Source organism: Argiope bruennichi, chromosome 3, assembly GCF_947563725.1.
Source record: "Argiope bruennichi chromosome 3, qqArgBrue1.1, whole genome shotgun sequence".
Classification (NCBI taxonomy): domain Eukaryota; kingdom Metazoa; phylum Arthropoda; class Arachnida; order Araneae; family Araneidae; genus Argiope; species Argiope bruennichi.
Genome location: NC_079153.1, coordinates 56,530,956 through 56,556,892, shown reverse-complemented (window position 1 = coordinate 56,556,892; position 25,937 = coordinate 56,530,956). Strand labels below are relative to the sequence as shown.

Below are 25,937 nucleotides of genomic sequence, written 5' to 3'. Positions count from 1 at the left end.
AGTTATAGCTGTAGATTGGTGCCAACAAGTGTTATCTCTTTCTCGGGGATCAGACATATGGGCATCCAATATAGGTGAATTAGACTTCAAATATGCACATCTTAAGCCCCAGCCAGCGGCTTTTTTCCCCCCGGCCCAAGAGTTCTAATATTATTGATTGCGTATGGAAAGATTGCGGACATACAGCCTCATTGTGAATAGTGGTAAAATTATTAAAAGTAAGGTGTAGCTAGCACTTGTTTGGGTTATTCCTAAAATATTTCAACCCCAAAATGGTTACTAAAAATGTAAAGTAGATTCAGAGTGCTGTGCTTTTAATGATGAATGGACCTCAAAATATTTTTACCGTTGTAAAATATAAACCAGTGTATCTCATCTGCAATGAAGCTGTAGCAGTCTTCAAAGAATATAACATTTCCCCATCAGTTTACATCTAAGTATAAGCAATGTCAGAATATGAAAGAAAACAAAATGCAGAAAGTCTTTGTAAAAAATTATCAGGCAGACAAAATTTTTTCAATAAGGGAAGCAGCAATATCCAAGAAGCAGCTACACATGCAAGTTACATTGTAGCAAACAATATTGCTAAAAATAATAAAGCTCTCAATGATCGGGAATTTGTTAAACAATGCATGCTCCAAGTTTGTGATGTTCTATGTCCAGAGAAGAAAAATAATTCTGAGACTGTAAGCTTATCTTGAAAAACGGTGACTTCTAGAATCAAAGTCATCGATAAAAATTTGACATCACAATTAGAGACAAAGATTGGCCAGTTTAAATTTTGCTCCATAGTTATCGATGAAAGCACAGATATAAATGATACTGCTCAATTAGTATTATTTATAAGAGATGTTGATGAGAACTTTGAAATTACTAAGGAACTGGCATGCATGCGTTCTTAAAAGGGAACTATCAAGGGATGTGACATTTTTCGTGAATTTCAGGAAGGGCTTTTAACTTTAAAAGTGCCTATAACAAATATATGTAATATTACGACCAATGGAGCACCAAATATGACAGGGAAAAAAAATCTGGATTTCTTGGACTCTTTAATCAAAACTAACCCAGGAACAATGTTGTTTTTCTACATTGTGTTATACATCATATGAAACCTGTGTTTGATGCAGTCATGAAGCTTGTAAATACTATTCAATCTTGTGGGCTTACTCACAAGCAATTTCGAGATTTTTCTTCAGTCTGTGCAATCTGAATGCTCTGATGTACTGTATTACACGAAAGTTAGGTTGCTTAGTGCAGAATGTGTTTTCGAGCGAGTTTAGTAGCTGCAAGACGTCATTGTGTCGTTCTTCCATGAGAAACAGTGCTCTGCTGAGTGCGAAATGTTAGAAGATACAGAATAGCTTTCTGACTTTACATTTTTCACAGATCTTCTTTGTCATATGAGCAACTTGAATGTCAAGATGCAAGGGAAAAATCAATTTATCGACTATATCTGGGCCCATCTCATAGCTTTGAAACTAAATCTTAATCTGTTTGCTGCGCAGCTAGCTAAGAACGATTTGTCTCATTTACCAAGGCTAAATTCAATACCCTCAGTAAATGAAGAAAAGCTTAAGAATTATGAAGATGGCTTGAAAAAATTGCATTTTGAGTTTGAACGCAGTTCATTTTGAGTTCAAGATTTCAGCGCCATTCAAACAAAATTGGATCTTTTTGCCATGCCTTTCAACATAAATTGACAAGCAAAGAGGTCGATTTGCAGCTTGAATTAATTGAGTTGCAATCTAGCAATCATTTCAAGCAATTGTTTCTAAATATGCCAAAGTTAGAGTTTCACAAATCATTATCGAAAGTCAGTTTCCCAAATTTAATATCTCAAGCCCTGAAATCAGTGCTATGTTTGCTTCATCTTATACATAAAAACAAGTGTTTTCAACTATGAACCTTAGAAAGAATTATTTCAGAAGTAGATTGACAGATGAGCATTTAGCCTTGTTCCTTAGAATCAGTGCATCTCACTTCGAACCTTAATATAAGGAACTTTTAAAAATGAAACCGCAATTTCCTTCATCTCATTAACATATATTTAAACTGTAATACTTTTATATTGTTTTTAAAATTTTAGAAAAATTTATCTTGGCCCGCCAAATTTTCTTTTTCTTCGAGTTTTGGCCCGTGATCGAAAAAAGTTTGCCCATCCCTGCATTAGAGCAAATAAAAGAAAGTTATTTTTTTAAATTTTTTTATTTCCAAAGAGAGAGAAGTAAAAGCTTCCTACAGAAATAAAAGAAACAGTGCAGAATAAATATAAACATCTGCATATAGTTTTTATATATTGACAGAAAACTGGCAAAATAACTAAAAAATAAACAGGTATTATATGCTTAAAATAATTTTACATAAAATGTTTTCAATTAACAGATATGAATATCAATTATAAAAATGCATTAAAAATATTATTAGTAATAAAGTTACCAAAAGTTGTCGACCATCTTCATTGCCCAAAACAGTTTCTAAGGTTTGCTGAATATATATTCCTTCATCTAAGTCTTCCAAAAAGCTATAATCAAATGAATAAATATATGTAGTATTAAATAAAGAGATGTAATTTATATTATAATTTTATATAAATTTTTCATATCTAACAAGAAATGTACATATTTTTATTTTTGAATTCTAATTGCATTTTCAGTTAAACAGACAATTATCGTCCAAAAAAATTCATAAATATTTAAAATATACTTACTGCTGAAAATCTGTAATATATTTATGAACACTTTCAAAAGCTAAATAAAATCTTGTCAAAATATCAATATAATTTTCCTTAAATTCTTCATCTCGATCTTGCAATTGCTGCAACAGATAAAAAATTTTGTAAAAATACTAAAATAATAAAAATAACATATATAATAAAATGGAAAAAAAAACTAATAATTTTATGAAATGATTTCATTTTAAAATGTGTTTAGTTATTGCATGCAAACAATTCCATAATTTTTATACAGCATTTTAATATGATTTAGAAAAATAAATCAATACATAGTTAAATAATCTTAAGCTTTAAATAATTAATAATGCATTTTTTTATAATTAATCACTGGTATGCAGCTAAAAAAGTTTATTTATATTAGATGCATAAACTACTAAAAATATCTATTAACTCATTGACTGATATATAATTATAGAATACTTTCATTCAAAAATCAAATAAACTTTAAAACTCATTTCATATTTCATGATATTTAACTTAATATAACTATGAATATAAGATTGCCATAGTAAGTTATGAATATATTTTTTGATAACATTAAAAATCAATTTTGAAAAGTAATAAAATAAATTTGAGCTTTACATATGTCTATACATTATTTATATAAAACGTTTATATTAAAGTTATCTTCTTTTTTGAAATTAGTTTAAGAAGTGAAATAGTTTTTAAGGATATCTAATCTTTTTATTTGCAACTTCTTTCTCTTGGATTATGAACAAACTTCCAGAGAATTTAAAGAAAAAATAATAAACAACAATTCACTAACTGAAAGTTAGTATCACAATAGCAGAAACTTAGGTAACTGATAGTAGGAAAATGCCCTACATTTTTTTTATCACATTAATGAAGAGATTTTCATATAATTCATTTAGAAATCACTATATTGGTTACATGAAATTTAAATAAAAGAATCAATATTATTTTAACAGATTAGTGAAACGAATAATCGATTATAAACCATTTCAAAAATACTTGTGTAAAATCCGATAGAAAAATTAACTGATATTCAAAAATATTAAAACAAAACATCATTTGGGAAATTATACAAATTAAGAATTTAATAATGTAATGCAATATCTCACAATGCTTTAAAACAGCATATTATATAAGACAAAACAAATTCAGTAAGAAAACTGAAACTTACTGGATTTGATTCAATTTTATTTTCATAGAAATCCGTTATTTTAAAATAACTAAAATCACACAAAACATCACTGTATTTTTGTATATCATTTTTAAATTCAAGTCGAAATACACGCGGTATAACATCAGATAAACGGAGGAGTTCAGCAATTATTGCATTTCCTCTGGACACAAGTCTTAAAAGGGTTTGCCCACAAGCATTGTTTTCTGCCAAAAAATCAACCATTTTGTAAAATTAACACAATCAAAGGTTTGACTTATATTTTAGGTATGAACTATAGCAATAAGAAATTTCATCATAGCAGACAACTAAATGGGAACTAAAACTGTTTCGGATTCATATTCAAATCATGAATTGTTTACAGTTTACACCTCCTGACATTCTTCTGTTGCCATTTCGGATAATCTTTTCTTCCACCGGAAGCCGATATCGCGCAAGAGCTGGATGAAAAGTAGACACCTCTAACACATGACCTGGACACAATAGAAAGAGACAGCCACTTGTTTGCACATAATAACAAGACGAAAAAGAAGAAATGGAATTTTGTCTGAGAAATATCAAATTATTTGGTTTAATGACTGATCGCATTTTATCAATTTTGCATACAATTTACATTTTTTAGGGGATAGGTATAGGTACTCTAGTCTTAAAGAGCGTCATAGAGATGAAACATTAGTACCTTAATGTTACCATTTAAAACCAAATACTAAAAAGGAGCAGAATAAATAAATAAATAAACATGGCTACAAGTACCATTTTACACTTGCTAAGCCACTGATGAGGAAGAGGCGATACATCATATTTCGTCCAGGCGACATTTACACTCTTTAAGCCACTAACAAAAAATGATGAATCTGCAGATTCTTTTTATGTGAAAAGTGCCATTACACTCATGTTATTGTGGAGTCTTACTTTATAAGCAGGATTAGAGGGTGAGAAAAAGCACATGCTTCTTTAATACTGTTTTTGATCTGTCATAAATGAACACTTACGTTTTGTTAAATTCGAATTGTTTGAAAAAACCTGCAATTTAATCATCTTATTTCTTTTTTTCTTCAAATAATTTTAAACCATTTGTTATTTGAGATTCAATTATGTTTTAACTTCGATATGTTTACAGAATCTATTGAATTTTTTCCCCATAATGGGATTTTAAACAATTCATATTTAAATGCTTGCTATGTTAATGATACATTTTTATAAAAACTTATCATTAGTAAATATGTATACTTATTTTTTAAGAGTGACATTTTATTTTTATGCTTCCAAAATTGTAATTTTTTAAAATTTTATCTTTGCTAATTGGTTTGATGAACATTTTTTTTGTCTTTTTTTAACTTTCTCTGAAGGAAAGGATGGAAATCACTATTCTAATTTATTGTTAATGCTTTTAAAGATTTTTTAGTCTCTTTACACTTTTTTTTACTTAAAGAAGAATGGGGAACATTCTTCTTTATGCAATTACATTAAAGTGTAAATGATTAATCTGCAATTAATATAATAATATTTTTTACTGAAACAAAGCATTTTTTTAATAATATGATTACGGATAATAGAGTCACTGATCGTTTAAACTTTATGGGCACTAAAGAATATCTTTCTTAATTTATGTAATATCTCAAGAATTTGTCAACAAAATTTTCTCAGATTCATCCTGAACAGATCTATTAATTAACAATGTTTAATATTAAATGCATCAAACACTAAGAAAATAAAATGAATCGTTTAAAATTATCGGTCTAAAACAGGTTTAAAAAAACTACTTAAAAAACGATGTACTTAAAACTATAAGCATATACAAAAAATATATATAACTAACATAAATACAATTTAATTATAAAAGCATGCAACTAACCTAAAAATAATTTAAATCATTGAAAACAGGTTAAAAAAAACTACTTAAAAAACGATGTACTTAAAACTATAAGCATATACAAAAAATATATAACATAAATACAATTTACTTACAAAAGCATGCAACTAACCTAAAAATAATTTAAATCATCCGTTGATAGTGGTTGCCATGACAACAATCAGAACAATGAGCATGCGTGAATTTTCTTCGCCAGTTAGGCAACGCAAATGCGTGAATTTTTCTACGCCAGTTGGGGGAACGCTATGCAGATTATACATTTTTAATTTCCTTTATTCTGTGTTATTTTAATTCAAAAGTACTTCAGAATGAATCTGAAACATGGATTAATTAACAATGTTTAATTTTAAATGCATAAAACATTAAGAAAATAAACAGAATCGTTTGAAATAATCCGCCGAAAAACGTTAACCCTAGCCTCATTACTGTTGGGAGAAAAAAAAAAAAACCTGAAGCCTTACTTATTTGGCGGTGGGGAAAATGGAAGATTTTTTTTGGCGGAAAAGTTGGCGGTGGGGAAAATGGAAGAATTTTTTGGCTCGAAAGTTAGTTTTTAATTAATAATTAAAATTTCAAAAAAAAAAAAAAAGGGACCCCAGGTGCATATTCCCGACCTCTAAGTTATACATCTACCAAATTTGATAGCTGTATGTCAAATGACCTGGCCTGTAGAGCGCCAACACACACACACACATTGAGCTTTATTATAAGTATAGATATAAGCTTTGTGTTTGATCCAGTATGATTATCCCTTGTGTCAGTTAATCCCGATTCCCTATCGTATCCTTTCTGATACTTCAAAAAGTCTTTCAAGAATTATTTGGCGATTTACTTTTTTTTTATTTTTAATTCATTTCACTTAATTAATTTATTTGGAAATCGTAGGTGTGAAAGACTTTAAACAATTCTGCTAACTTTAACAAAACCGTTTCATGTGTCAATTTTTTTTTTTTTTTTTTTTTTTTTTTTTTTTGCTACCGTAATAGAATCGATTTAGATTGTAGGCAAAATAGTAAAGATAATTACGCATGTCCGTTACGTTAACACACTATTGTACAATATATTATATTGTGCTATGACTACAAGATACGCAATAGATTCCCAAACAAGTTACGCAATAGAAAAATCAGCGAGATGCTTTCATAGCGTATCACGAGTGCATGAATCTCCAATATTGAATAGGATTTCTAATAACAGAGAAAATAAATAAATTTGTTAAAAGATTATATATCAGTTGAAAACGAGAGAATTTCACTTTCTTATTATCGTTATGATGAAACTGAAAAGTTCTTATTATACCAACGGTATATATTTGGTAGACAAATGATTTTAGAGGAATTGTCCTCTCCCAGATATTGTTCTCGCATTGTAAAACACAGGAATGATTAAATGATGAAGTCATGATATAATGCATACATTTTTATAAAGCAGTCGCGACGATAGCTGACTCACTTGGAATGTTGATTAATCGCTCAAATATAGCTTTATGTCCACAATTCCGTCAAAATGTCAGACATTAAAGCTGTTTTATTTTAATTGCCTCAAATATGTTCTATTTATGGTGTATTATGAGCATTTTTAATGAGGATCAATTTTATAATATCTAATTGTTATTAAAAATGTAAATGTCCGTTTCATCTATCATTTAAATTTTGAGGTATTATAATTTCACTTTTTTATTCGTCTTGTGAACTACTTAGAATTAAACAGAATTCTTCTTCCTCAGCAAGCAACAATGGGAGAAAATCAAGATACAAAATATTTGCTGAAACAATGAAAATGGCTTGAGTTTGAGGACAATAATGCTAAAATTTAAGAAGAGGGATCAATTGCTAAAAATTAAGCAAGAAAAAAAAATGCCAAATTTCAGGAAAAGTTTGCGCAATTTTTAAATTTAAAGACAATTTTTTAAATTTAAAAAAAGTGTAAAATTTATTTTTGTGCTATTATATTTTTAGAAGTTATCACAGAAAAATTCAGCTTAATTTTAATTAAAAATTTCAAAATAAAAAAGAACATTTCAAGACGAGTGTACATTCCCGATATATGGCTATATATATATCAAATTTGTGTGTATATATATATATATATATACAACCTATACCTATACCTATACCTATACCCTACAATATACCTATATATAAATATATATATATACCTATGTATATATATATATATAGGTATATTAATTGATATAGATATATATATCAATTTTGGCGCATCATGGTAACTATAGGTCAAACGGTCTAACCAGTAGAGCGCCAGCAAGCAGTTTGGAAGCATCGAACGATTACTTGCCAAATTTACTCTTTTATATAAAGAATAGACGAAATTTTAAAGTTTCTATGAAATGCGTTATACAAGGTTTGTTTTAAAGCTTGCTCATATAAGTTGATATTAAAATTTATTATTTATTCAATTATCAGTATTTATTTTTATTGTTGTTATTTAGTCATCAGGACGAGAATGATAAATAGATTACAAAATTTCACTTTTACGAACTTGAAAATGTTGAATAAAAGCATATAATGATAGAAAAATAATTCCTAATATGCGCACCCCCCCCAAAAAAATAAATAAATTATTCTTACTTTTTTTTGTAATAAAGCAGACGCAACTAGTTAAAACAAATCTGTAACACAGTTAAATTTAAAATCTCAAAAAAAAAAAAAAAATCTGAATCTGAATTTAATATTTGAAGCATTTAATATAAAATATGTGTAAGATAAAGTTTTTTTTCAGGTTTTACGAAACATAGATGGAATTCTCAAATTTTATTGCAATTCAAAATTATTATCTCAAGTTTGAAAATTTTAAAGTTTAAAGTCTTATATTCCTTATTCATAAACTACAATACTGTCTAATCAGTAAAATGTTGTTTAAATATAATTGGTTTCGGTTTAAATTCCATTCTGTTATTTTGTTTTCAAATTGATTTAGAAATAAATTCGGACTTCAAATCGGGATATTCTTTAAATTAAATAATTAGAAAGATTGTTGTACCTTTGATAACTTTTTATATTATATGATTAAAAACTATCAATTAAAATTTTTATTTGAAATATACGCATTCTACTTTATGTGATATATATTCAATTTTAATTCACTGTGTTTAAATAGTATAATAAGAACAAAAAAATATTATAATTACATGCGAAGTGATCCATAATACAAGATATTTTGCACCTTGGATCATACTGTTGTCTGAATTGTTGTTAGTTCTGGTTCGTCCTGATTCTAGAAGTGATGACGAGGAAAAAGACCACATTTCAATTGTGCGTTTTGAGGCATTAAAGGAAGTATCAGTACTGATAGAGTTGAAAGCTTTTCTTTTAATAAAATTGTCTTTTCTGGTCTTTTAATTGGATAATTTTGCAATGTGCCTAGTGATAAATAGGCACAACTATTCTTCACCAGCTATTATTTTTTCATTCCGCATGATAGTTCGAATTTTATTACTGGTTAATATAAATTTACAAGCCATCATACTCCAGAAATTTCTCTTTTAGTACATACACAAATTCATTCCTTAATTTATAACGTCAGGATATATATTTTCAGGCCCTTATTTATAGTATTATGATTTGTAAAGCACCACGTTAATCAACATTATTTATTTCGAATCCGCTATCCTTTGGGCGGGATGATTTTATGCAGTTCGCAGTTATAACCGAGGTAATCTTTACAGGTTATACTCCGATTTATAAATGTAATGTAAATTTATTTACATTATATTTACAAATAAAAATATAAATTAGAATATACTGGAAAACCTCAAACAATTCGTGAAATTGTAAGTAAATATATATATATATAATTCTTCAAAAACTTTTTTATTTTCTCCTTAAAATAAGCAATTTTATGGTTGAACATATAAACAAGATTTGACTGGCCAATAAAAACAGTAATAGCAAGCATAGTTCACTATTTAATAGTGTTTGATTGTTTGAGTAGTTCAACTGTTTGCCCCTAAATGGCAACACATTTGATTATGGGTAGTGATTCAAAGTACACAATGTCCAATTTTTTAGACTTAGTTCATCTTGTCATTCTTAAACTTTAAAGTGGTTTTCTTTACATTTACGATTAAAATCGTAGACAAATTCCATTCTTTTCTACGAAGCTTTTTACTTTCTTGTATAAGAAGTATAGAGAAAGTATTGCAATCCTCAAAAAAAGAATAACAAGAGTATAGAGAAAGTATTCCAATCCTCAAAAAAAGAATAATAAGAGTATAGAGAAGAAATATAGAGAAAGTATTGCAATCCTCACAAAAAAAAGAATAATAAGAGTATAGGGAAGAAGTATAGAGAAAGTATTGCAATCCTCAAAAAAAGAATAATAAGAGTATAGAGAAGAAGTATAGAGAAAGTATTGCAATCCTCAAAAAAAGAATAATTAGAGTATAGAGAAAAAATATAGAGAAAGTATTGCAATCCTCAATAAATAAATAAAAGAATAATAAGAGCATAGAGAAGAAATATAGAGAAAGTATTGCAATCCTCAAAAAAAAAAAAAAATGAATAAAAGAATAATAAGAGCATAGAGAAGAAATATAGAGAAAGTATTGCAATCCTGAAAAAAATTCAAACTCAAGATTTTTGACGAATTCACACGTTTTAGACCTCCTTGAGTTCGAAAACACATTTTTGGAAAATGTCCATCAGTCTGTCTGTTTGTGTTTACAAAGATTACTCAAAAAATGCTGTGACCTAGACTACTGAAATTTGGTATATATTCTTTTCTATAAATTTGTAGATTCCTATCAAATTTTGTGCAAGTTCTGTTAAGAGGAAGTCTGTCTATCCAACTGTTCAAATATAAGTTAACACGATAACTACAAAGCGAAAAAAGCTAGACAGATAAAATTTGGTACACAGATTTTTTTTAGTTCAAAAATTAAGTTGCGCAGAGAAAGGGAGGGAAGAGTCGTAAACTAAAGGGTAGGCGGAGTTTTCTTAATACAGTCATATCTCTTTTATTAAGCAGCTATGGTATACACCCGATGATGGAAAACATTTTTTCTGGATAATTAAATAGCTTCAAGAAACTAACGACTTTCTGAAAGACCCAAAATCACTTAACTGAGATGTTTGTTATTAATTTCTTTGAGGAATTTATTTCTGCGTTTTTCATTTTCTGTATGAGAAATATGGCTTCATTCTGTTCACCAGTATTAGACCAAGTTGCTCTATGATCATCCTGAGTTTTCAAAATTTTATTAATTTTGGCAAAAAAGAAAGCTGTATAGAAAAACATTGATTTCATTTTAAAGTATTTTTTTTATTTTATTGTAAAATGATGTAAAAAGGGTTTTTGTGCAGTCATGTGCTTTGATGTTGTTGAGTAAAAACGCTCAATGTTTGAATTAATTTTAGATGAAAAAATCTACCCAAAATTTCGGAAAAAAAAAACTTTTTTTAGTGAGCCCCTACCATTCAAGAATTGCTACCTGTCAAATTTCGTAATACTATGGCCAGAATTTTGAAAAAAACTTCTTACTTAGTGAGCTTCTGCCATCCAAGAATAACTACCTGCCAAATTTGGTAATACTATTTCCAAAATTAAAAAAAAAAGAAAAAAAAATAAGAAAAAAACCTCTTTTTTAGTGAGTTTCTACCATTCAAGAATAACTACCTGCCGAATTGGCAAGACTGTATCTAACACTCTGCTTTACAGAGAGTTTTCAATGATTTACTCATCATATATGTTCCATCATGCATGCCGCAGTTTACAGATAGTTTACCAGCTTACAAGCATTCTCATATTAAAAAATAAATCTACAAAAAAAAAAAAAGCAAACATTGGGCCTTAAGTTAAAATAAATACACATGCTAGATTTCTTTTGTAGTCACACGTGCTTCAACTGTCTGGTGTCAGGAAGAGAATCGATACTTAAACGCCTCAAACGGCTTATTTAGCCATAAGCTGTTTTTATTGCATAAGAATGATACAATCTGGCGTTACTTCATTTAGCGCATCATGGGTGAATCGAAAGTAATGGCCTACATTAAGAGAATAACCTACTTTCCTACTGACCTTGTTTGGCCTTGAGAAAGTGAAAGTGTTGACCTGAACCTGACCAACAAATATGAAAAGGGTAGTCGGACATACTACACCTCCGGAATATTAAGTAGGAACACATTAGTTTTAGAATCAAATCGACAAAACTCATAACGAAAGGACGCAAGCAGCTTCGAAATACCTTAAGGTATGTCACTAAAATGATTTCAGAGAAACAGATGCATTATGTAAATGACTTTACTAATTTCTGGTCCTGTCTAATGATTTTATGACCTGCAGTCGTTTTTATAGCTTTTTGGACAAAACTTATACATAAAAAAAAGAACCATGTCAGATTAATTAGTAAATAACGATGTCCGAACAAATTAACTGTTGGAACCTTTCGATAATAAATGTCACACACACAAAAAAAAATCCCATAACCCAGCTTGAAGAAATTCTCTGATATAAACAAAACCAGCGGGATTGGTCTTCCCAACACTTTCTTACATACTCTCTAATAAAGATATTATACTTTGCATGACATTGGCATACAATAGTTATGAAATATTAACCTTTGGCGCGTGAATTTAGCATTTTTACTGAAACTATCGTATCATCCTTGGCGAGTTCTTTGGCGATTAAGCCGCGGTTAATAACATCCAAAAATCGAATGTATATTTTAGATGCGGTTTTGTTAACTGAATGAAACAAAAATGTGTGAAAAAGCTACATTTGTAGTCACAAAATTTCATACTAAATGTAATATATTTAATTCATCAGATTTTTGAGCTATCGCGTATATATGTTTTTGGAAGTACAGACCGACAAACGGTCAACCCGTCATTGGATTTGATAGATATCTATACTATTTATATTAATTGTGTGTACCAAATTTTATCCATTTAGATTGCTTCATTTTGTAGTTATCGTGTAATTTATATTCGAACAATCAGACAGACAGGCTTTCGTTGCATGGATTTTATACAAAATTTGTTAGAAATTTACAAATTTGGTGTAAAGATCATGTGCCAAATTTCATGCGTCATGTTCAAAGTATTTTTGAATGATCTTTGTCACAGATAGACGAACATTTTCCCAAAATGTGTTTTTCGAAGTCAGGGTCAAGATTAATCAAAATCTCAAGTTCGAATTTTTTTGACGAATACTGATTTACTATACTTTCTCTATACTATGTGTACGAGAAAGTAAAAACAAACAAACCCCGCATTAGTGTTCTCTTGAGTGTTTTATAAAACCAATTAAAATCAGGCAAAATTTCTAGATTTTTTAAAAAGCTTTCTGCTGGGTTGGAAGTTTGTAATAGTAGAATTCCGATTGCAAGTAAGCTTCAGTAAAAGTATGCGTCAACTTATTCATGGAACAAACAATATATTGTGCTTTTCGGAATCCAAGCTTTAAGCAAGAATACTTTGCCCCTATGTAAACTGATGAAATTTAGATTTTGATTCAAATAGTCGAAATTATATTAGATTTAATATTAGTTGAGAATAATTTAAATTTCATTTCATATAATTAAAATTTTGTTTTCACAGTACACCTATCAAATGTAATAAAAATCAAAGAGAAGTAAATAATGAACTGTTGTACAATGCTTTATTCCATGACTGCAAATAAGAATAAAAATTGTATAGATAAATTACAAAATAAAAAGTGTCTATCGAAAAAAAAAAAGCCATTGCAGACATTTTTAGATTTATGAATTTTAATCAATTCGACTGATATCGTTTAAAACGGATAGGTAAAACCATTTTTTTTTTACAATACTGTGCTGGTTTATACTTCTCGGAAACATTTTATTAACATGCTTATTGGAAAAGAAGAAGCAGATTAAAAAAATTTATTTGTGATGATTGGCAATAGATAGAGATGCATACGTACATTTCTAAATATTTGAAAGTTCAAAATTTTTCTCAAAGAATTTAAAGAAATCCTAGTAAAAAAGGTTTACCAAAAAATGGCGACTATTCAGGAAAAGTTTTGTTTGACGCAGTATGCGAAGAGTGAATTCATTTCATTGTAATTTTAACAAAGAACTACTTCATCAGAAACAAATTTCCAGTTGGTACAAGAAATTCGAAAGCATGTAAAGCGAAAAGCATTAGTCGTTCTTTTACATCAGATGAAAGTGTTGAATGCACTAAACAGCTTTTAAAGCTTGCGTTATCTATGGGCATACATAAAAAACATGGTATATATATATTGTCTATGGCTAATATTCTACAAAATCTATGAAATTGTATTGTTTATGTGGTGAGTTCAATAACTAGATACCATTTGCTTCCTTATGACAAGGAATGAACATCCGAGTTGATGTTTGTTGCATGACAAATGGAGCTTACAGTGAAAGCATAAAATAAAATTTATTTAACTGTGTCTGTGTTTCTTTTCTCTATCTATTACAATTCATAAGAAATAAACATTTTAAATCTGCTTCTTCTTTTTGAACAATCCTGTATTCAGAAGAATACTACATTGCATACGTTGAAAAGTTGAGTAAAAACTGACTGCTCTAATTTACCGTGATTATCTAATTAAAGATTCATGGATGATTGACTTTAGTTAATTTCATGTCGAAAAACAAATATTATGTTTCTAGTAAATAAAGCGAAAAATTATGCGCGATTCTGACGAAATGGGAGAAAATAGTGCTACAATGGAAAGAAAGGACTCCAAATATAAGCAATTAGCAACAAACTGAGCTCAACGATATATTGCAAAATCTATTCTAATTGAAGGACATTTAGAAGCAGGAGCATAGGAAAAGGGGAAAAATGGAATCACTATTGTAATTCGTAAAAATTAATTGGAAATAAGAGGGGAATCTCAGAAATTTCAATCCTAATCGAAATTTATTTACAACATAAAATAATTGGTTGAATGCCTGAATGTAAATGGGTTTGAAAACGCTGTTATTTTGCAAATTTGTGCAAATGGTTGAAAAATTTATACACCGTTTTTGGACAAAAATATAAAAAATCCTAAAACTCGATATACTATGCCTTAAAAACAGAATTAGAATTAAAACAGAATAAATGTATCAAAAATAATTTTTTCGAAACTATTTATTTTTATTCTATAAATGCAAAAGCGAGTTAAATAACAATCAAGAAAACATTTCAAAATCATAAATTCTGGTAGAACATAATTAAAAAAAAAAACTTAAAGATGGATGGTATTGCAGAAGGTCTAGAAACTTTAATGTGACTCATTAAATGGTCAAAATAAAATAATTTACAAACATCGTTACTTGCCATTTAATACTTATTGGTTAGTCATGACAACACATTTAGATTAATTAACTTTTTTAAGTCTTTGATTTCAAAATATATTTTTAAACGGCCAGCGAAATCTATCCTTATATTGTCTTTATGTGATCAATTGTGACAGATATGTTGAAATCATTCTGAAATTAGATAGGTGGCAAATGCCTGATAAAAATTAAACTTTTCATTGTGTGCTTTTATTATGCCATTAATGATCATTAGAATATCACCTATTAAATTCTGATTAATAAGTCATAAACATGTAATAAAGATGTAACTGTCGTATAATTAGTATACGACAGTTATATTTACATTTATTTTCATTGATCATTTCCTTTACAAAGTTACATTATTATAATTTTTTATCATGAATAAACATTTTCATTGTTGAGGCAAAACTGATGAAAGCAAATATACTTGATGCAAACTTTTGAATTTCATGTGATTCGAACCCATTTTTGGCATTGACGGAGAAATACGTTTTTTAACATAATATTTCTGTTTGGAACAAAACATATTTTAAAAATGTATTTTGACATTTCAAAAACGATTAACAATTTTGCATTTTGCTAAATAAATATTTAATATTATGGGTGAAGCTCACTCTCATGAAGGGAATTTTCTTATATCATTTATTGTATAAAAATTTGTTTGCACGTTATTTTTAATTTTTTTTATAGGTAAAATAAGGATCGCAAATGGGATGGTACTTTTTTAAAATTCCAATTTGTGTTTCATTCTTTTCTTTCTTCATTAATTCATTATTTCAAAAATAACTTACTTAGTTAAGAATCTTGGCATTAACTTTATCTTATTTTATCAAAAAGAATCAATTTGATATTTTAAAATAATTATATATAATTTCTAGATCATCAAAATTAAGTTGAAGATTGTGCAAGAGATTTACTTCAAATTTCTAAATGAATGTTATCAAGCGATTTAAATAATGATTTGTATTATCTAGTCTTAATACAGCCAGGTAACAACTCATGAAAAGAATAGCTTAGTTTTTACCAGCAGAAGTTTATCTAGTTTATTTTCAGCTAGATAATTAATATGAAAAGAACAAACTAAGTTTTACAAACAACGGTTTATCTAGTTTTTGTACAGCTAGAAAACTATGAAAAGAGAAAATTAGGGAAATAGGAATTATCTAGTTTTTATATAACCTGATAACTAATAAGAAAAAAAAAATAGTTTTTCTCAGCAAGAATTTATGTAACTTTTAAATAAATAAATAATTAATACAAAAAAAAACAATTAAATTTTTCCAACATTAGTTTATCTAGTTTCCATATAAATGCATAGCTAATATGAAAAGAACAAATTATCTTTTGTCAACAGAAGTTTATCTAGTTTTCATACAGATTCATAACTAATATGAAAAGAGTAAATTAATTTTTGACAACAGAAGTTTATCTAGTTTTCATACAAATGCATAACTAATATAAAAAGAACAAATTAGGTTTTGCCAACAGAAGTTTATCTAATTTTCATACAAATGCATAACTAATATAAAAAAACAAATTAGGTTTTGTCAACAGAAGTTTATCTAGTTTTCATACAAATGCATAACTAATATGAAAAGAACAAATTAGATTTTACAAGCAGGAGCCTCTTTCTATTTTCTCGAAAGCTTAATCAATATGACGAATTATAAGCTTATATCTTAGTAGCATATTTAAGAGAATAAAGTATAAACGGGTATTTTGGATTTCTCCTTTTACCATATAAATCTAAAAATTGGGAATTTCGGTTTAAAAATCATGAACTGAAAATCATTTATCTAGCTTGTGGTTTTCAAAGCATTATTGAAGCAGAAAAGGATAGATCGAAGATAATCGAATGAATGATGGATCTAATTTAAAATTTGATATAGATTTGGATTTCTAATAAAAAAAAAAACTGTTTGCCAAGGTCCCTCCTTCTAGCTTTTTGCTTTTATGAGTAGTGCGTGTTTAGAGACAGACAGTCAGAATTCCAGAACTGACTTCATCGGAATGAAGGTGGCTTAAAACATGTACAGACATCCAAACGTTGATTTCGAATTTTCTAACTATTACAATTCTTTTCTTTTGCATACTTCGTAAAAGAATCATACAGTAAAAAATATCTAGATACGCCAAACTTTTAATGGACTTTACATTTTTAAATTATATCCGAATGTATACATGCAAGTTTTTAAAACAGAAAAAATAAAATTATGTTTATGTTTTAGATTTTAGATAGAATTTAGATCGTGATTTAGTTGCTTTAGATTTTAGAATATCCTGAATAAATTTTTCTCCCTTTTTACAAGATGATTTACATAATTTAACATTAGCAAGGTAATAAAAATCGTTAAAAGCGCAAACTGCACGGAATCAGTTTTTATCGATCAATTTTTTATGGCCCTTTTCTGTATAGAATAGTCTGCCACTAATTTGGGAAGATTAGCATAAATATCTTAAAAATTCATGTTTTTTTCCCTGTTACATAGAAAACCTTTTAGAATTTATATGAGATCGAAATTTTTCTTTTATATAATTATAAATGTTCCATACACAAGGCATCTCCAATACTAATATTGATTATTGCTCCTCTGATAATAAAATGTTATTTTAGCCTATAGTTGTTTGTGAAAAAAAAACAATTAAAGTAAAAAATGTTCGTAAATAGTTTTCGTGTTTTATAATGCCAAATGTGAATGAAAATATGGAAGAATTAATGCCTCATCAAAGTGAAAAAGAGACTGAGACTTGAACTGTGAGACTGAGATTTGGAATGAAAAAAATAGAAACCATTTTAAATTTAGTTAAAAAAACATAAACATAAAACAAATGAAAATCTCAGGCACTGTCTAGTTTTAAATGGCGCTATTATATCATCGCGTATTTTTGTTTCATAATGAAGAGGTGGTAGTGTTGCAATGTAGTTTTTTTTTAACAAGCACGATCAGTCTACTGGAAGTTCAAGGGCTTTAATTTCTAGCGAAAGTAAATAAAACTAGCACGCGACCCAGTATGTAATCGTAACTGACGAGCATTCAGATTTACAGAAGAAACGAAAGTAGTTTGTAGCGTGTAACTAGAGGGAAAAAGCAGCATATTTGTCAGTGGTCAGAGTAGGGTTGTCTCAAGTGGTTTGAAAATGATGATGCTCCCTGAGGAGATTCTTTGTCTCTTCGCGCTTTGACAATTAACGCACTGAAGATTCTTGTCTCAAAATTCCTTTGTTTTCAACAAATATTAACTTTGAGTTTAAATGGAAAAGAACTCTGCGAAATATAATGAATTTATAATACCATCAGTTTGACTTGAGGACTTGCAGGTGGAAAGTAAAAAGATAGTCGTATTTTTCGAGTTTGTTGAACTTATTGGCACGATAGAAACTAATTATCATGAATCTTTTTGTATTTACATATTTTACTCTTTTTGCCGTGTTTGTGCTAACACGAGCGGAAGAAATTTCTTCAACAGAAACAAATAACAGTATAGTTGTAAATGCTTTTGAAAATAGTGTGGCTGGAATGGAAAGTAATATTAAAAGTTTTATGAACAATATTATGAAAGAAATGCTGCCTCATGCAATAAGAATTGGAATGGAATCTGAAGCATCTTTGTCATGCTTGTTTGATCTGACGAAAATCTTCAGAGGTGTTCAGAATCTCGATGCCTGGGCTGTCAGAAGTAAGTATTTTTTTTTTGCTTTAAATTCGTGAGTAAAGATATCAAAATTTTGCTTTTTGGAATTTTCGATTCTTTTTACTAAATTGTAGACATTTTCTGTCTTTAAAACTACTGTACGTGGTGAAAAATCTACTAAAACTCAATTGAATAATATTTGCATTTTGTAAATTTGTTATAATTTAATAATTTAATTAATCTGCATATTTCTTTAATTAAATTGACTGCATATTCGCTTAACTTCGTTAAAATTTTTAGTCTCAAATGCGAAATAATTTTGTTTGCAGTGAATATTTTTTTGTCTTTTTTTTTTGTTTTGATGTCTTTAATTGCAATTTTTGCTCGATTTTCGAGGATAAAAAGCATTGGTTTAAAACTTTTTGGCGAAGATTTCAGTGATTCCGCTACACGGCCATTTTGAAAAATTGGGCGTGAAATAGCACGACAAACTTCAAACTAGAAAAGTTTTTTAATTTCGAAAATGGGATTGGTTTTATTTTGGAATGCAATAGACATGAAATCGCTGGTTTAACATTTCGAAGAGCTGCTAACAAGTGCTGGTTAAACAGTGAAAGTTAATTACAGTAATTTTATATTAAAAAAATCAGGTTAAAAAAGCATTTTTCACATATATATACAAACTGTTTCACCATTATGCGTCAAAATAATTTAAAAAAATCAAGTGTTGAAAGACTTATTAGTATTATACAGATATGCGGGACCAGAAGAGGCATTTTCATGATGCCAATAATTTGTTGATGTTCAAAGTTATAGAATGTAACTAAAATTAAATTCAAAGTCATAACGATACTAACTAACATTGTAATTCCAGGACTGAAATTTCTTTTATTCCTTATGACTAACTGCACACAATTACAGAAAACTGTAATTAACTATTAAATAACTTGCCATAACACCTCTGTTTTCCCCATTAAATTACTGAAATAGTCAATTTTCTAATGTAATTTTAGTTGCGGAGAAGTTTGGAGTTGGATGCTTGCTCATGCGTTGTCCTCTTCATCTGAACATATAAATGCTATAAAATTAGAGGTTCGTTCCAAATTATTTGCCGGAAATTTCCAAAGGGGATGTTAATATAACTAAACTGAACTGTATTAGATTAATATTGATCAACTTAAAATTTTTGATGCTCTTGTCTATTATAAAATAATTTTAAAAAAACTTTAACTAAACTTTAAAAAAAATACTTGATTTATATTAATAAGTGCTCATTGGACGATTATTTCATTGAAGAGATATTTGAACTTCATTTAATGAAATATTATTTTGAATTTATAACTTAAATGATTTTTATAATGTTATTACTAAAAATGCATAACTTCATAATTATGCATAATTTAAAATAAATTTTATCATGTGCTACGTAATATAAGTCGAATTCTGAGCGAAACAATTAATTTAAAAGTACATTTGTTGAATTTTTCTTTGAAAGAATTGCTGTGTTGCTATTATCTAACGAAAAAAAAAAAATATATTTAAATAAATTTGGACCAACATTTTTTTTCTTCTTCATCAAGCGCATGATTTCCTTTTAAAATATAGAATTCATTCATGAGAGTTATTATGTCTTCGTGAAAGATAGTCGTAATACTTCAATATATGCACAAGGTCTTTTGAATTTCTCTCTTTTATTAAAGTACCAATAAAAAATCTAGTGCTTTCAATTAGATGAGGCTAAACTGCCGGATCTAGTTTTTTCCTCTTCATCTGACATCCATTCAGAATCGAGATTCATTATTTAATGTCGTCATGTTACTACAAAATGTAAAATCGAAACAAAATTTTCGAAGGGCCTTTTAAACATCAGACAATTTCAAACAGCAGCTGTCGGTGAATGGCTTTGTGCTTCTTATTATTTCAGCTGCAGATGAATAGCCATGGAGCCACTTATGATGATGTGTTAGAATGCCTTTAAATCCATATAATTAAATCCTTTATTTATATAAAGAAGTCAAGAGGCATTTGTTTAAAGTTAAATTTCCTAAATTTTAATATCCAAAATTTTTTTTTATTAGCAAAGAATTAAAAAACTATGAACGAATCATGGTCAATCTAAAATACCATTCTATTGGATCAAAAATGATCTGGATTTGGTCGATTTTTAATAAAGTTTTCAGTATTAAAATTTTAAAACTTTTTTTTGAGAGAATTTTTAATTATATTAAAGTAAATGGATTCCTGCAATATTTGAATTCTCTAACTGGTGTGGTACATCATGAATTTTAAAATGCAAATAGAACATTCATAACAATATAATCTATATTTATTTTGTTTCACTTCAAATTTGAATGTTTCTCAACTTGAATAATTTTTATAACTTGCGATGATTAAGTTTATTTGCCTTGACTTAATGTCTTAAATAGATTTTAATATAAAAATAGAAATCTAATGTTGAAGAAATATGGTAGATTACATAAATTTTAATTGGAGTCTTATTTTTTTAAAAAGGAAGAAATATGTATTTTATGATATTTATTTCGGTATAAAAAATTATAGATTTTGCTTATAAGCGTAAAAATATTTTTATAAAAATATATGAATAATGTTGAAAATTTTGGAAGGAATATTGGTGATTTGATAGAAAATAAAGTTTGAAAATGTTTTTATAGTTATTTAGATTTTAGATTTAGACGATGTTAAATCTAAATAATTTATGATTCTTCAATAATTATTTAATGCTCATAGCTTGAAAGAGATCTTTATCTAAGAAAGCTTGAAATCTTTTTTAAATTGAGGAATTAATCTCTTCTTATAATGAAGACGAATGTGTGTGAGCTCATATGTGAGTTGGCGCTCTACCACAGACTATATAACTTACATCTGCCAATCTTAAGCTGAATTTTGGCATTTCTTCGTGATAACTTCAGAAAATATTCCAATACAAAAATAAATTTTCCATCATCTCACAATTAAAAAAAAAATTCTTTTAAGCAATAATAATTCAGCAAATGTGAAAATATTTTCTAAATTTTAGCAATTTTTAACAAATATTTTTTCCACAAATATTTATTTAGTATACAAATACAATTTAGTATACAAATATTTATTTAGCAATTTTTAACAAATATATTTTAAACAAATATTCAAATAAAAAACAGTTTCCTTTCTGCCCTGAAATTTAAACTCTTTTCATTGTTTCATCAAATACACTCATGTCCATAAATTAAGGATAATTCAAAATCACGCAGAAATCGAACTCTAAAATACACATATCACCCGTAAAATGACCACACACAAATTCAAAAATCATATGCAAATGACGGGAATGTAAGAGAGTGATATATAAGGAATACAGGCAAAGAAGTAAAATTGTTCGCAAGCGCTATATAAGTCTTTCTGTGCAATAACCGCATAGTTATGACACAAATTACGCATTTGGATGATCTTTAACATGGTAGAATTATCAGTCGTCTGGAATGTGGGCGTACCCAGTTGGAAGTATCCGAGGAACTTAGAATCACCCAGAGTGTCATCTCCAGGCTTTGGCAACGATTCCAAGATGATGGTAATGTGAGTACACGTTACAGCACAGGTTGCTCCTGAGTTACGACGCCGAATGAGGACCGGTATTTGGCAGTTACTGTCAAAAGAAACAGACGGAGCACAGCATCAGACCTGTCTCGTCAGCTCCCTTCAGCCACTGGTACGGCAGTTTCAAGACAGACCTTGTACAGACGCTTAGGGCAGATTGTCTATATGCTCGTAGGCCTGTCAGATGTGTTTCACTTACTGCGACTCACTGTCGCCTGCGGTTAGCCTGGAGTAGAGAGCATGCATTGTGGACACCGCAACATTGGGCTTGTGTGATGTTTTCCGACTAGTCCAAGTTTAGCTTGCAGTCGGATTCTCGCCGGACTTTCATATGGAGAGCGCCAGGTACCCGTTACAACCAAGAGATCATCATTGAACGACACCGTTACGGTGGTGCAGGATTGTTCGTTTGAGGAGGAATTATTCTGGGTTCCAGAACTGATCTGTATGTTGAAATTTTAACCATGACAGGCCAAATCTATCGGGACGTCATTTTGGAACAACATGTACGTTTGTTTCGGGGCGTATGGGCGCAGAATTCGTGTTTACGGATGACAACGCCCGTCCTCACCGTGCAAACATCGTAAACGAATGGAGGATATCAACCGTATGGACTGGCCAGCATTTTCATATGCTTGGCCGACGAGTTTCAGCTCGTCAACTACCTCCTACATGTCTGCCGCAACTTCGGAGAGCATTGTTTGATGAATGGTGTAATATTCTCCAAGATTAGATCGATAATTTGATACTCAGCATGCCTAGGCGTTGTGCGGACTATATTGCATCGTGTGGGAGTCACACTATGTACTGACCATCATACCAACCATGTAATATTGGTTTTTGTAAATAGGTTATTTTTTTTGTAATTTGCTCCAGGGAGCAAAAAATCGCAATTTTTATTAATGATATTAAACATATAACATCTTTTTTGCTCTTTACCTTTTTTTTAATAAATAGGCTTTACAAATAAGTCATATTTGTTTTGCTTCTGATTCTTTCTTTTCCTGAACTAACATTATCCTTACTTTATGTACATGAGTGTATTTAATCTCTTGATTTTCTTCCATTGTTGAAAGCTAAATAATATGGATTTTGTTTAATATCCGTGTAGTTTATTAGTCAAATAAAAGAAATGAAGGCACAAAGTTACGAAATTTAGACGATAGATGAACAGTGAATTTTTGCTAACTTATTATGGGACTTGACTACATTAGAAAGCTTCATTTGTACAATATACATAATTTAAGTAAAGCAATTAAAATAACACAAATTTTGGAATTAATTTGGAGAAATCATGAACATGAAGTTATATTTAAATGATTTATTGGAAATTAAATATGACCAATATTCTTGTCGAATCAGCTGGTCGCCAAAGGCGATTACTAAATAATATATGAAAATAATTATATATATTATTTTTTTATACTATAGGTGTATCTTACAATCAATTTTGGCATGATTTTAACTTACTTATATTTGCTTTTAGTACTTACACTAGATTAAATCTTACTACAACAGAAATCTCCCAAGCGTAAATTTTATAGTGTAATAATTGTATCAAATTTTTAAAGAATTCATTCCAGTTTTTTTTGTAATTCCTAGCTATGAAATACGGAATTTTATTAATAACTGAATGTGTAAACTTGACATTACGAATAAAAAATTAAAAAAAAAAGGATAATGAAAATTTAAGTGGAATAGCTATAGGGTGGCAAGACTGACTAAATACCAGGGCCTCACTGTTTTAAGGAGCACCTCTCTAAGAAGTTACAATTACATATATAATGTTATTGTCTTAAATGTCAGTCCCAAATATCATGCATTTCAATAATATAAAACTTTCAGAAAAAAGCAAAACAGTTATAGGTTTGTAAAAACAAAATATTTCTGATTGATAAAAAAGTTTTTAATTATTCAATTTAGATCAAATAAAATTCGATATCAGATTTTAGCCATCAAATAGAGAATTTGTCATCTATTAATATTTCGGATGATTTTTATAACACTTGAGTCAGATTTAGCTAATTTAATTTGATTGTTAATTTTTTGAACCAGATTAGATTATTCCTTGGACTATTAGGAAAATTTCAACTTAGCTATTATTAATAATAAAAAATGATGCCATTAGGTGTTCTTGAAATATGCAGTGCTATGATATTACTTGTGAAATTTCATGACGCAATTGCTATTGTCGAGCATTTATTTTTTAAATTCAAAATTAATAAAATCTTATTGAGATATTCCATATGGTGAGAGAAATTACGTAAGCTAACAGTACTATCAGTTAAACTGTTGTAGACTCGATCAGTGGATTTTGAAGTAGCATTAAACAATTTTGTTGAAAGGAAAGGAATGGAAGCCAGAAATAATGCTTTTTAATTAATTTCAAAGAAATATCAATTTACAAAAAAGGTTGGACAAAGTAAAAAAAAAATAATTCAAAAATAATTAAAACTAAAATTAAAAATAATGAAACACGTTTATTAATTTTTTTTAAGGAAAAAACATTATGATTAGAATGCGCAAATTCTGCGATATCTAAACGCACAGATAATTCAATTCTAAGAAATAAAAGTTTCCGAAACCTCAATTCTTGGGATTTTTGGGTCACCAGAACTTAATTATTGGACGATAATTAGGCTCTCACAGAAGAAAATCCCTGGTTTGAATCCTTGGCCGAAGGAGATCTTGCTAAAATGTTCAGACTGTATTCCGTCTTTCAATTTCATTCTTATTTATTTATATACCATAATCTTCAGGCTTTTCATACTTTTGTAAATAAAATTGAAAATAAATGTCCTATAACTTTTAAACTTTAAGATCATTTAACTTGGACTAACAGCATCATAAAGTTTGATGAAATAACTCAAGACTTACATTTTTAGAAATTTATAAACTATTTACATTCGGCAGTCACTGCACACCCACCATATTAAGAGTAATGTTTAGTCGTGCCAATAAGCTTTGGTGAACTACGCTTTATCCTATTAAATAAAATTACTATTTTAACCCTTTAAAGGGTCATTTTTCTCTAGTCATATTATGTTAAAATATTTTTAACTCAATATTAGAAATTATAATAAGAAAAGGGATTCATTTAGCTTATTAGATAAATTTAATTAATTAATTAATTAATTTGGTTAATTAATAATTAAGTAACAAATCAAGGCACATCATTTTGTTTGAGATAAAGAACTGAAGCATCTAAGTTTCTGACGTACTTAAAAAATTTGTCAGAACTTATGCCAACCTGCATAATTTCATACAAAGATTGATAAATTTGGTGGGAAGCATACTTCCCTCGGCCCTAGAAAGGGTTAAATTATTTTTACTCTGTATAAAAAGAGCTTTCGGACAGAATAGATATGTCTGCTAAGTGATGAAATTAATTGGAGAAATCATTGACGATATTGAGATTGAAACTTTTATCAAAGTTTTATTTTGCGATATCTCTCGAAAATGGAAAGCGGTGGAGGCATTTAACCATTGCAATACACATGTCAAAGCATCATGAGTTTCATATAAATGAAAACTGGCAAAATCCTACCACTGATTTCAGTTAAAGAATGTTTTTTTTACCATTGTTTTAAATATGTAGATAATTTTATTAATATAAATTCAATATAATATAATAATTTAATTTGCAGAAAATTAATTTCATTATTATCATTTATTATTAATG

At 28.6% G+C, this 25,937-nt stretch overlaps 2 protein-coding genes across 2 annotated transcripts in view; one reads left to right on the top strand and one right to left on the bottom strand.

Moving 5' to 3' along the window:
• Positions 1-4,255, bottom strand: part of LOC129963024 (WASH complex subunit 5-like) — a 28,166-nt gene extending 23,911 nt beyond the window's left edge. Inside the window, exons 1-3 of the mRNA XM_056077028.1 lie at positions 3,876-4,255; positions 2,708-2,814; positions 2,437-2,521 (exon numbers count right to left, since the gene is read on the bottom strand). Coding sequence (XP_055933003.1) covers positions 2,437-2,521; positions 2,708-2,814; positions 3,876-4,100 — 417 coding nt within the window. The 5' untranslated portion in view covers positions 4,101-4,255. The remainder of the gene's footprint in view (positions 1-2,436; positions 2,522-2,707; positions 2,815-3,875) is intronic.
• A 13,837-nt stretch (positions 4,256-18,092) lies between these two features.
• The window catches only part of LOC129963631 (O-acyltransferase like protein-like), a 69,604-nt gene continuing 61,759 nt past the window's right edge, over positions 18,093-25,937 (top strand). Inside the window, exon 1 of the mRNA XM_056078114.1 lies at positions 18,093-18,706. Within this exon, the coding sequence (XP_055934089.1) occupies positions 18,418-18,706 (289 nt within the window). The 5' untranslated portion in view covers positions 18,093-18,417. The remainder of the gene's footprint in view (positions 18,707-25,937) is intronic.